Source organism: Neolamprologus brichardi, chromosome 7, assembly GCF_056152115.1.
Source record: "Neolamprologus brichardi isolate AB-2024 chromosome 7, ASM5615211v1, whole genome shotgun sequence".
Lineage (NCBI taxonomy): Eukaryota > Metazoa > Chordata > Actinopteri > Cichliformes > Cichlidae > Neolamprologus > Neolamprologus brichardi.
The window spans coordinates 39,293,182-39,307,117 of record NC_142110.1 but is presented as its reverse complement, the minus strand read 5'-3'; the positions used below and the strand labels follow the sequence as shown (position 1 = coordinate 39,307,117).

The 13,936-nt window shown below is 36.7% G+C and overlaps 1 protein-coding gene across 1 annotated transcript in view; it reads left to right on the top strand.

Moving 5' to 3' along the window:
• The window catches only part of musk (muscle, skeletal, receptor tyrosine kinase), a 33,018-nt gene that overhangs the window by 4,207 nt on the left and 14,875 nt on the right, over positions 1 to 13,936 (top strand). Inside the window, exons 2-11 of the mRNA XM_087843586.1 lie at positions 619 to 745; positions 1,118 to 1,269; positions 1,423 to 1,550; positions 1,858 to 1,999; positions 2,085 to 2,209; positions 5,075 to 5,241; positions 8,791 to 9,054; positions 10,535 to 10,728; positions 12,246 to 12,269; positions 12,426 to 12,514. Of these exons, the coding sequence (XP_087699712.1) occupies positions 619 to 745; positions 1,118 to 1,269; positions 1,423 to 1,550; positions 1,858 to 1,999; positions 2,085 to 2,209; positions 5,075 to 5,241; positions 8,791 to 9,054; positions 10,535 to 10,728; positions 12,246 to 12,269; positions 12,426 to 12,514 (1,412 nt within the window). The remainder of the gene's footprint in view (positions 1 to 618; positions 746 to 1,117; positions 1,270 to 1,422; positions 1,551 to 1,857; positions 2,000 to 2,084; positions 2,210 to 5,074; positions 5,242 to 8,790; positions 9,055 to 10,534; positions 10,729 to 12,245; positions 12,270 to 12,425; positions 12,515 to 13,936) is intronic.

Genomic DNA, 13,936 nt, shown 5'->3' with positions numbered 1-13,936 from the left:
ACCTCTGACCCTGTCTCATTAGTCAGCAGTGTTAGCTGGATCCTCACTGACTAAAACAGATGACTCAGTCCAACAGAGGAATGCCAAGAATGTCAAATAATTTAGCTAAAAAGATGCAGCTGTTGAGACCTCCTTATCACTTATTATAATGTGCTCGAATCATTATATTGCATGCTGAAATAAATGTAAAAAAGAAAAGAAAAATGTACAGACTGTGAAATGTCCAATATCTATTTTTGTCTAACAACAGGGCTCCTTATAAAATATGAAAGCTTTTGTAATAGTATTTTAGATTTCTAGACATAGTTTACTTATACGGTATCTAATGATTAACTAATAACTGCCAATATAATTCTAAAATTGCAGTCACCTATAAATGAAAAAGTAATTAATTCAAGTTTTGTAGCTCCTGCACCCAAAATCACAGCAAATACAATGTACTATCCTTACAGTTCTTCATTCAGACTTTAAGGGTAATAACATATAACCAATAAACATTTAACAGCGTATTATGTTTATGTATTAGCTCAAACACAAAGTTCTACAACTACAACAATAAATAACTTACATGTATAAAGAAAAATCTCGATTTTTTTCCTTTGGATCTTTTTTTCGTAGCACCTCGTATCATCACATTATTAGAGACAGTGGACGTTCTACTGGATCACAATGCCACCTTCATCTGTGAGGTGGAGTCACACCCCCCTGCTGAGATTACCTGGACCAAAAATAATCACCAAATTATGTAAGTTTACAGCTTTATTTAAGTTCACTGTTGTAGTTTAATTAAGAAATTTGCTATGATTATACATATATATATGCCTGTGTGTGTGTGTGTGTGTGTGTGTGCGCATATATATTTAATCTTACAGCTTATTTTTCACTAATGAACTGCAATGCATATTATTCTTGACATGGTGCTTGCACTGATTAATCTTAAATATACGTTTCTATCTATATTTATATATCCATCCTTCCCCCTCCTGTTTTTTATTTATTTAATTTTGATCCAATTTAGAGTTGGGTTGGGGCTGTAGTCTAACCCAGGAGTATTACATATAGAACATATATCCAGTGATCACTTCTTTGCTTTGCACTGTCCTTTTTGTCCCATTAGGTACTATGACACACGGTACCTTACCAAGGAAAAGGGTCAGATGTTAATCATCCCACATGTAAGAGAGTCAGACAATGGGGAGTATTGTTGCCTTGCCAGTAATGGCATTGGAGAACCTGCCAAGAGCTGTGGAGCGCTTCAGCTAAAGATGAGTATGTTTACTTTTTTCCGAGGATGTATGACTGGAGTTTGAGCAAATCTGATCATTATTTCACATTTTTGAAAAAAATAACCTAATACCAAGGCATCATTAAAAGAAACACATTCCAAGTCACTGTTCTATGTCTTGTTGGTCTCGTCATCAGAGCCACAGATCAAAAGGCATCCCACCAATCTAACACTACTGGTAGAATCCAAAGCAGTGTTGCCCTGTGTTACCCTTGGCAACCCTAAACCAGATGTCACGTGGCTCAAAGATGATGAGCTTATCAAGGTACAGTTGCTGCAAGTTTTCTAGGTAAAATACATGTAGTTCACTGACTTATGGAGTTAATATTAACTGTCTGAGATTACCGTATACTCATGAGTAATTTATTTTTTCACTATTTGACCAGAACTGCAAATAGCTGGATAGTTTTCAGGTTTTCAAAACTGCAAGACATTACTTAAAAAGGAAAGTTATCCATTATGTGTTTTTCAGTTTGCTTTCTTGTGTCTCATAGCCTGTGTTGACAAATAGTTGGTAATAAATAATGCTAATATATCAGTTCTATTTTTAAAACAAACAATAACTCTTCCAGGTCAATGACCGTGTTACTATTCTCGACTATGGGGCATTGAAAATTCATAACATACAGAAAGAGGATGCAGGACAGTACCGCTGTGTGGCCAGGAATAGCTTTGGTTTGGCCTTTTCAAAGCCTGTCACCATAGAAGTACAAGGTATGTATTTTAATGTAAGCTGTAGCTTGCGGTGGGACCATGTGTGTTTTTTGTCTGCGCTATTGTTGTTTGTGTGTGCCCTCAGCTCCAGCACGAATCTTGCGGGTTCCAAAGGACAAAAGGGTGGCGTATGGCAGCCAGATTTCCCTAGAATGTAATGCCACTGGAAATCCAGTCCCAACCATTACCTGGCTGGAAAACGGGAATACTGTGAGTACTCAACTTGTGTGTGTGCGTTTGTGGGTACCTGTACAGCTGCTGATGCTGATATTTTTATAATATATACTGATTTTTTAACAAAAAAAATCTAATTTAATCAAAATATCCAGCCAGTTATACATATCCATTCCTTGGCCTCTGTGTGATCCTACCAGGAATATGCTTGTCTCCCCCACAGTGGTTGCAACAGTGGTTGAATTTGGCTCAAATGTCAGTCACACACTGCCAACATAAGACAAATTCTAGCACGTAGCTAAAATAGTGACACATTGTCAGCTGCATAGCCGTACATAATGGGAAAGCGGCAACAATAATTGATTAAATGTCCAAGCTGTCATGTGAGAGAGAGTGATGTTATGATTGCAATTTGTATTCATTATAACCCCATATCAAAAGCAAATTAATAGTTTATTCTCTGCTGTAGGCATAGATATAGAACTACACAAATAGTTATTGTCTAAATCCAACACATTATCATTACCCACTTTTTTGACTATAGCTAAAGAGATGACAGTTCACTGGGTAAATGCAAATGCTTACAAGGCACTCTTGGAAACAAGTCCGTTCCTTGGTTTCAGTTCTCCAGTAAGAATTATAGTATCCAAGTGGGCTTGCCACTTGGATACTATAATTGGATACATTTTTTTTTCTCTTTTTAGACAAGCTTGCTTGTGTGTAGCTCTGCAAAATAGGAGCGGTTTTATTGATATATGTCCATCTGCTGATGACTGAGTAAATGACACAAAAGTAAAAGGAGTTTAAAGTTTAAAGTTTGCAGCTGGGCCTTATTATCGCTATACTAGCAAAAAAAAAACAACAACCCCAAAACCAAACACAAAAACCCCTTACACTGGAAAGCTAAAAAAACATGGTACTGTTATATTAAGCAGCTACTTCTGCTACTCCTGTACATAAAACAACTAATGATTTAGTAAGAAACTGAACACAAGCTATACTTTAAAGATCAACACTAAATGTGGGTACCTAAGGGTACCCGCAGGTCTGAATATTTTTGTCTTGGCTGTCATAAGCAATATTCTATGGTTATAAAAACAACTGTCCATTTTACAGTTTGAGTGAACATAAGGCTTCCTCCTTGTTTTTGGGTTTTTTTTTTTTTTCTTTATCAGAAATGAAATCAGTTAGAGACTGCGCAAAGTAAAAAATAAACATTTAACTTACAATTTTTGAACATTTACTATAGTACCACCTTTTCTTTGAGCTTTGCCCGAGACCTACTCATACAGGGAAACATTTATTTGTGCAATCCTTGTACATGTAGCAACAAAATAATTAATCATGAAGCAGAGTGAGCATTAGCAAATATACAAACCAAGACCTTACCTGAGATTGTATGCATATATATGTAAAATTACACATTTAACCTTTGCTGTCTTTATCTGTCTCTTTCATGCACACACACACACACACACACACACACACACACACACACACACACACACACACACACACACACACACACACACACACATTATTTAATGGCTTTGAGATCACAGCAAAGGAATTATCATCATGGTGACAGAGGATTGAAGAGATGATCTTGCATTTAGCTTATAATACACTCTGTTATTAGTGTTAATTGGTTTTTTTTTTTTAGTGTGAGAGAGGTATTGAAAGATGGGGTTGTTTTTTAAGGTTTTTAAGGGGTTGGAACCTTAAAAATGCATGAAATTCAAATTGGAACAATGCAAACTTGAACATGTATGTGACCACCTTTAAAACAGGGCTTTTTTTTTCATCAGGCAGCAGACATTTCTTATGCATGCTGTTGTGGTCGACATACACCACATAATGTCTGGGTATTTAATAGTCTTGGGTGCTAGCTACAAAGTGATTACATGCTCTTAATGCCTGTAAATACTATGTGTGGGCATGTGCTGATTAAAATGACTGTGAGAGTTGTTTTTCTGGCAGCTTGGTATGGTCATTAATTTCAGTGGATGGATGGATGGAGCTTGTCCTAAAAGCAGGCGGTGTCAGACGCAGTTTCAAATATAGACATAGCCGCTTAATAGCACCTCTCACACACACGCAAATGCTCACACTTTAGAGGTCCTCACATATCATTTATAAATATATAAGTACATACATGAATCGTCTAAAACAACAGATACATTTTATCTGGCTAGATTTACAATGTGTGAATACTTTGGGAATTTCAAATCTGCTAAAATAATACAAGTGGTTATATCAGTGCCAGACACGTACTGAATGCATTTCATTTTATGAGCTTAACACAAAGGCTATAATGATCAGTGTATGAGGAGTTTACACACAATTATTTTTTTAACTAACCAGTTTTACTCAGACCACTATCAAATATCAAATGACCAAAGTGTCAATAAGAAAAAAATCTTGTAGTAATCTGTTATTACTCTTATTATTAGTAGTTTTATATAAAGTCTAGATCTAATTTGAGATATATAAGAGTCATAATTTGAATTTTCAAAAAAGTTATAATAGATTCAGTATTTATCAATATTTTATATAAATATTTAATAAAATATGTAATATTATATATAAATAAACTGTCATGCAGCACCCTGTATTATATAAATTATTGCTAAAATTCACCTCCCATGCAGCAGTTATGAACAGGAAAGCTAGGCAGAGAAAACAAAACCTGATATTTATGTTTAATTCAGCAGAGGACTCAATTCAGCCTCAAGTGGCCATTCCAGGAAGTGCAGTTATTTTTTCCAGCTCTGTCATTTAAGCTTAGGATGCTCTCACAGAAAGTCTTCATGCATCTCTGCACTGTTATATGCAAATTGCTCATTGCATGACTGATTTTTACAACTTTTATCTCTTTGTCTCAATGTCATTTTCCTCCAGATCTCCGGAGCCTCAGTAGAGGAGACATTAGTGGGAGAGGTGATACTCTCTGTTCTTAAGGTGACGGTGACTAAGCCAGCCCTATATACGTGCCTGGCTTCCAACAGACACAATGCTGGAGCCAACACTGTCAAAGCAACTGCAAAAGTCACTGTTGCAGGTGGCAAGTTTTGATTTCCAGCTTATACTATGGTGTTACATTTTTCAAATTTGCTGCAACCTGCTGCTATATTAGAGAAAAAATGTCTGCTTTCTTTTTAGCTTCTATCTCGGTGTTTGTTGTTACTGTCAGTACTACCTGCTGTTATGCTAGCTGCCAGTTATATTGGTTGTGCTTTGTGTTTTCAGCTGTTTGTTGCCTACCCCATTTGGTTACTACTCCTCAAACAAAGCCACTCCTTCACACACACACACACACACACACACACACACACACACACACACACACGCATGCACGCACATGCACACGCACACACACACACACACACACCTGTTCCCCAACAAAACACACTGTCCTTCCACCTGGTTGCCTCTCAGTCTCTCCACAGTTAGTGATGACTTGCAGAGAGTAACATCATGGTTGATTTTCTCATCCTGCTATTTTTCATCTATCAACCATTTCTCATCACTCTGTCTCTTCTTCTACTTGCTCCTATTCATCCCGTGTACTCTGGATACTGCCACTTCCCAGTAGAGTGGAGGTAAGAGAAAAGATTTGTGCCAGATTTGTGTGAAGTTGCCTAAGCTTTGTTTCTTTTGTTACTTCTTTTTGTATATATTACATTTGAATTGATTATAGAAAATGTTTCAGCTCATTTGACCCATGTTGAATCAGAATAATTTCACAGTACATTGCCTGCCACTATTTTTTTAAAGTAAGCACCATAAAGGTCTCTGTGTTGCTGCTTCTATTCATTTTCCTGAACATTCCCGTATGCCAAGAAGAGAGTGGGTCTCTCAATCACCCATATGGTGTGAGTTGAATTTGAACTGTTCTGAACCTTAACACAGCTGCTGTTGCCACATCTGGACTATGTAACTGTGAAGATGGAGAGAAAGAGGGAGACAAGATGCACATAGAAGGAAGCAGAAAGAAAGAGACTAAAATAGAAATAAAATAAGGAAAATAAAATGTTGGCCCCAGGGTCCTTGATGAAAAATGAAGTACATTGAGGATAGAGGGCTGCAGGTCACAGAAAGGCAGGTTTAATGGCTGCATTTATCTTGATCTGCCCACTTTTGACCACATCTGGACTAGATGCACAGAGATCTGGTGAGGAAGAAAGAGAAAAAAGAAAGAAAGAAAAGAGTGAATTGATAGATTTACAGGGCACCTTTGAGTTTGATAGTTTGGCTTGAACTCTGCTGAAGCACCAACCTCCCCAAGAGGGAACATCTGGAGTCTGTAAGAGAATGCAGACAGGCAGCAGTGATGCTGGAGTGAAGGTTATCAGAATACATGCTGTCAGAAAGACAGCAGTGTGGAGCAGACAGAGATAAATGTGGATCATAGCAATGCTCGAGGACTAACAGATGAGAAAGCATTAAGAAAAGGAGGCAAACAGGGTGAAAGAGGAATACAGGGACTTTGTCCCACAGACAGGTTTATGCAAAGTAGGTATGACTGAGCTCCAGCAAGGAAGTTGAACAGACAGGATGCAATCTCACTTAAACTTTCTCCAACCTGTTTCATGATCAACATCTGGATGATGTTAAAGAAGATATTTCAAGTGAAAGATGATTTCTTTTTACTTTTTAGTGGACACTTGCTATAAGCCAAGACAGTAAAAACAGACCACTCTCTGTACTTTTAGTATGCAACTCTTACTGGTTTTCTTTTCAATCATTTTGTTAAATTAAAATATGCAAATAACAAATACCCAAATTACACAAGGAAATATTACTAGAAAGGTATGGAATATGGTCAAACTCCAGTTTATGCTGCATGACTGAATTACACAAGGCATTTTTTTCTATTAGAAATAACATGCCATCCCAAATACATATTAATGAATTAGGCACTAAAGTTACTTTCGCAAGTCCCTGTTCTTAGTTAGGTTTAGGCTCTTAAATCTGTTTGATGATGTGGTATTCGATGATTAGTAAAGGATCATGGTTATCGTCACTCCCCATAACGGTAGATGTTAGTGATGGGATTTTCGGCTCTTTTTAGAGATCCGGCTCTTTCGGCTCGGCTCATTAAAAAGAGCTGGCTCTTTCGGCTCCGAACCGGCTCTTCAGGTTGTTTTGTTGCTTTAATTATTTAATCATTAACAATAATATAAAATTATGCAGAAAAGGAATTACTAATGTAAAAAAAGTGGTTTTATTTATATATGTTTATATATGGCCCCTAGAGACAAAGCACGTACAAACTCTAAAGCATATACAAACTCCAAAAAGCACGTACAAACTCCAAAACACATTTCTAGCATGAACTGAACTTCCAAAACAGAGCTACCCAGATCACTTAAATTACACAATTGAAAGCATGTGTGTATTGTTTGTGTATTTATAGACAAGCACTCATATTTGTTCAAATAATTAAAAAAAAAAATCATTTACCTGTTACTACCACACACCAAATCTGGTTGTTGATACTTCCTGGCTTGTGTAGCCACTAGGTAACAAAAGCTCAACACTGCGCCCTAGCATCCTGGAGCACTTCTGTTGGCTTTTGTACGTGTTCTGAGTTTGTACGTGTTTCTTAGTTTTTACGTGTTTTGGAGTTTGTACGTGCTTCTGGGTTTTTACGTGTTTTGGAGTTTGTACATGCTTCGGGGTTTGTAAGTGCGTCTGAGTTTTTAAGCGTTTTGGAGTTTTTACGTGTTTTGGAGTTTGTATGTGCTTTGTCTCTAAGGGCCACCATAAATATACTTTATTTATTCACTCCACATAAAATGTAATAAATAAATCATATAATACAAAGAACAACTATTTACATTTTAAACTTTTAACTATTTAAAATTTCAGCTTTTTCCTTTTAAACAAATTTAACATGAAACAACACAAAACACTGCAAACCACAACACAATTAAATATAAATTAAAATATTAAAACAAAAAGAAGATGCACATTCTCTGTCATATGGGCCTGCATGATTTCTGAATCCTTTATCATCTGCAACTGAAAATAGTGGATGATTACTATACCTTTCTAATGTGACGTTGTTGTCCCTCGCTCTCTTTCTCTCTGGCTCTGATCCTGTGCTACTGCAAGTGTAACTAACGCCCCTCCCCCCTCTGCCCAGCGCAAAGTACAGGCCGCGCGTGCGAGTTTAGCGGAAAAAAGGGCGAGAGAGAGGGTGAGAGAAAGAAGAAAAAAAACCCCACGGCTCCCAATAAGGAGCCGGATCGCGTCGTTCACTTCAAAGAGCCGGCTCTAAGAGCCATTTCGTTCGCGAACGACCCATCACTAGTAGATGTTGAAAAATGGTGATTTGGGAGTGATCTCATGTGTTATAAACCTTTTCATCACATTCTGCTAAGAGAGAAGGGGTATCTTAGATATGTAGGAAATTTGAAAAAAGAAAAAAAGAAAAGAAAAAAAAAACCCAGGATAATTTACTCCCCAGGAATTAGTATGGTAGAGATGTGTTAGATAACACGCCTACAGTGGAGCTGTATAGAATTTTTTTTAAAAAAGCATTAGAACTATTTTGTTTTGATTTTGCCTTTAATTTGCCAAATATTTGTATGTGTGTCTCCTTTAAACAGACTTTATAAGGGGATCGCAGGCTACTGCAGTGCATATCGTGGAGATGTTTGCCGCACAATATTGCACGACGATTTGCTGGTTTTCTTTAACTCGTCCTTCTCAAACCCTGAGGACACGCAGGAGTACTTTCTTCAGAGCTGGTGGGCAGAGGTAGAAGGGCTCAGTGGGGTGTGCGGTCCTGCATTACGCTCATTGCTCTGCCACGCTTCCTTTCCTGACTGCAACCCATCAGGGCTAGGACCTGCACCAAAACCTGTCTGCAGGTAGTATTGTTCTCCGTGGTCTCCCTTTCTCTTTGTCTTTGTACAGTGTAGAAATAAAACTTAATGGGTTGATATAAGTTGTGCACAACATATGGTTGTATAGAAGGCGAGGAGTGCTGAAAGAAAAACATAAATAAATATTTGATTAAATGTCTCATTAATTAATTAAAATTGGAAATACGTGTATACATAAAAAATCAAATTTAATTATGTGAATATGTCATCAATTGATTAAAATATCAACTCATTTTATTGACAACATATTTAATTATTTTATGGTTCCTGTGTTGCAGTGTATCTTATCTGTAACTGTCACTGAAGCTCAACCATAGGCCCTAATATTTGGTGGGTTACCATAGAAAATGACAGACTGATCCCAGATAATGGTGATAATATTAGGTAGGAAGTAGTTAGCTTGATTTGTTTTTGGAAAAAATAGAGACTATCTCTGAAAATGCTCCAATGTTTTCAGAGATGTCAGGTCCCCCTAACCTGACAGTCAGCTCACCTCCTTAGCTATGAGCTTACTGGGCGGTCAGAGCTCATGATACCTGATAAGAACAGCCTGGTTATGGCTGTTTTCAACCTCCACTGACCCTCTGAGTGAAGGGTAGTATAATTCACTTCTAAAGTCTAACAATGCTTGTCTTGTTTTTGGTTTAAATTGGTGTTTTAATTATTTTAAAGCAAACTGGTTAGGCTAACATTAAAATTAAGCTTCATAACTTATAGTTTTAGTGAACTTTAATGTCTCATTTTCAGTATATTTTGAACTGATTCATTATCTCATCTTTATTTCAAGATGTTCAGATGAGTTGGAACAACTTATTTTTAATTTAAAATAAAAAATTTAATATGAGGACGCAAGCATTTTCACCAGGATCAGAAACACCTGGACTAGCATAATGGTGACTGGTGACTGATCTCAAGCGAAGTCCAGAAATGATTAATTTTTCTATATTTTTATATTTAATCAACTAAATTCCGAACATGAGCTGTCTGTTTTGAAAGTTCTGAAAAAGCCTGCTAGAGTAAAAATAAATTAATTAATAAACTAACATTAACAAGTGATATGCATCTTTTTTTCAGTAAGAGTTATACATACATGATGTTTTTAAGAAAGAGCTGCTTAACAGTAATATTTAATTAAATTTAATATACTGCTGTACAGTTCTCAATCACTTTTTTCAAAATCAGTCTGGTCTGTGACCTTTCAAAATAATAATGAGAAAATAAATTAATGATGGGTTGCAGAACACAAACCATTTAATCACATCTAAATAATTATTTATGGATTTAATAGCTTGTTTACTTATTTCAAATTCTCATTATTTAATGATGCATAATTAATTACTTATTTAAGTAAGTATTTATTTATTTCAGTTTGGCACTTTTGGCCCTCCACAGATTTGGACCCATTCAGATTTATTAAACAAAAGAAAGAATCACTGAATCTGATACACTTTTTCTTCATATACAGAGAACACTGCCTGGCAGTGAAGGAGCTGTACTGCCATAAGGAGTGGCTGATAATAGAAGGCAGCAGTTCAGTCCAGTCTGGACTCTTCAGCTCTCTCACCGGGTCCCAGGCTCCCGTTTCACTGCTGCCAAAATGTCAGACCTTACCAAGTCTTCACACAGACCCTGATGGTTGTACATATGTTCCTTTTGCAGGTAAGACAACCTGAAGTGAAGTTTAATTAGTTTGTTGAACCACTTTAGTTGTAAAATTTGTTAGTTTGTTAGTTGTAAAATAAGTTGGGCAAAGACTAACGTATTTAAGAGCAAACTGACCTTGTGTTCTTTTGCACAAGTCTGTTAAATTGAAGATTTTTTTGTTTTTGTTTTTTAAAAAGAACATTGACTTCAGCTTTCATTAAACTAAAAAAAACCCCAGCTATGAAAAGTAAATGAAGCATTATGTAAAAGAAAGTTGGCTGGGTACAGCTGTGTGTGCTAAGGGCCAAATAAAGCATGGTCTGCTACACTGCAGGTCATTGATACTGATGAGGTCATTAAGAGGGTTTGTCTGAATTGAGCCAAAATATATAGCTGCAGGTGTGTGTATCTCTGTGTTTGTGTGTTTCAGTGAATCAGTACTGATCTTCTGGTTCAAATGACTTCATAGTAGGGCTGCCACGATTAGTCGACTAGTCACGATTACGTCGACTATCAAAATCGTCAACGACTGATTTAATAGTCGACGCCTCGTTTGAAGCTTTGTAAGATTACAAAAGACGCAGGAATAAGTAGTAGGATTTAAGAGTGTAATAACGGACTGAAACAGAAGATGGCAGCACTGCATGTACAAGGATGCCAGCTGCCGTTAAACCCCGAAGAAGAAGTAGCTGTGTCCCAGAATTCATAGCGCAGCCTAGCTCAGTTTCCAACAATGGCGGCAGCTAGTTGGTTTTAATATTATTCTTATTATTCTTTCTGGGTCACAAAATAAACGTTTAACATATGTTCAGGCGAGAATTGTAGCTGTGTAAAGTTCAAATATCTGCTCAGTTTATCAAGACACCACATATTTTCAAAAGCGCTCCGACGTTTTCAGAGACGTCTGTTACCCACTAGCTTGATAGCTAGCTGGGGGCAAGGCTCACTAGAGCTCGTGAGAACACCGGACTCATTTCAAACCCACCACCGTCTTTCGCTACTCAGGTTAAATATATATAAGTCACTTAGATAACTTAAAATGTTATTGTTTGGCTTTTTTTTAGTATTTTATTTGTTCCCGAGTAAATTGGTTTGGCTGAGATTAAAGTTATAGTTTTTGCACAGCTGAATAAATGTCAAGAAGACAACTGATTATCAGAAGTGTGAGATGCTCGAGAATATACTCCGGTGTCCTGTTATATTTTAGATAGCAAGGAGTTTATTAAACTTCACCGAAACAATCTGCAAATTTCATTAAAATTTAATAAACTATCATCTTGTCTTTATTTTTAGTTAGCACATACCTTAAACACTTAAAGCTATAAGCTAATGATAGTTATATAAGAGCAGATGCATGCTGGTGCAATAAGCTGTACGTTTTATGTCCAATGGATGCATGATCTGTCAACTAATCGCAAAAATAATCGGTGACTAGTCGACTATCAAAATAATTGTTTGTGACAGCCCTACTTCATAGTTCCTCGTCTTCTCAATATTTAGATTCATTTATCTTAATCTTTTCTACATTTCAGACATCAAGAAAGATCTAATTACAAGTAAGTACAAAATGTTTTTCAGTACATCACAATGAATTTGTTTCTAGCTGCCATAATAAGTCCAATGCAAAAATGAATTACTCTATTATTTTAAAAAGTAATTGCTACAGTTAACATTGTTATCTTACTGTAAACTGTTCTGTTTGACATCAACAGAAACATGTTACAATGACCGAGGTTATTTCTACCAGGGTAGTGTGAATGTAACCAGGTCTGGGACACCATGTCAACCATGGAACCAACAGGTATTGTCGTCTTTGCGTACATTCGTGTAAATGTTCCTAGAGCTACAAAACTACTTATATATTTTATAATTAAAGTATAAAACCAGCAAAAGTATGAAATAACCACATGTAATCAAAAAACAGGACACACTTGAGTGTTTTCAGCTGATTTTAACCAAGAAAAGATGCTTCACTGATATTTTGTGTGTGTTTGTGTTTTAGGTTTTATGTATGTTCAGTTTTATATTAAAACATTCCTTTCCCTTACTCAGAAGCAGAAAAGCATACAGAAATGCTTACATGTGCAAACACCAGCAAATACAGAGTCACACAAATGTGTTAAACACACACACACACACACACACACACACTCTTCCTGTAGCCCAAAAGCCCCTTTATGTTTTTATGGCTTTGCTCAGTGAGGGGGTCTGTTTGGGTGAACTGTTACTACTCTCCTGTGCAGTGTGTGTGTGTGTGTGTGTGTGTGTGTGTGTGTGTGTGTGTGTGTGTGTGTGTGTGTGTGCCAGGTCAGCAGAGAGGGAGGGACTCATTATGTCACATCCTGCCTCTGGAAGCAATTAGCTCTCACACGCATATGTTCCACATGCTCCGTCACTGAAACACACGCACACACACACCCACTCCCACTTCAGCATATTGGATTTGCTCACGCACATATACTCTACTATCTGCTAACTGCGAAAAAGCTTGCTTTTTAATGCAGTTCTCAAATGTTAGTACTTACACTTATGTTTACTACTGAACTGTTGTTGTTTTCTTCTTCGCAAACACACCAAACTATGTGTGCATAAGACCACATGAAGAAAACATATGAATATTTAACCGTGTCTGATGTAAACAAGTAAACATAAACACATAGGTTTGGTTTTGTATTCTACAAGAATTATATTCAGTTCAACCATCTTCACTCTTAAAACCAGTGACATGTTTACTGTTCTTGATACTGGATGACATTGGCCAGAGATGCTTGTGTGTCTGTGTGCATGGACTGGTTTGTGCAGAAATATAGTCACTGTATATTACATGTATTTATGGGAAAGTCAAGACTAGTACCACTATACCACTAAATGTGCAGTTATTTTAGCTTCAGAATGTTAACACCCTTTCTCTGCAAAATTGAAATGTATTTTAATTAAAGGCAGGCACTGGAAACATTACCAAAAAAAGAAAAAAAATCCTTCTCCAGAATCCTATTGTGGTAAAGAGCTCATTTCATGAAACATTCAACAAACAAGTGTCAACTTGCAATATGAGCTCATCTTCTTTCGTGGTAAATTTCAATGTATGTCAAAAACAGAATCGCCGCATCACGCCTGAGCTTGGTGAGAGTTATGTAGGAATAATAAGATTACCTGCACTGTATGAAGGGTGATCATTTGTGGGGGGAAAATGCAGACAATCCCGTGGAATTGAATGTTGAAT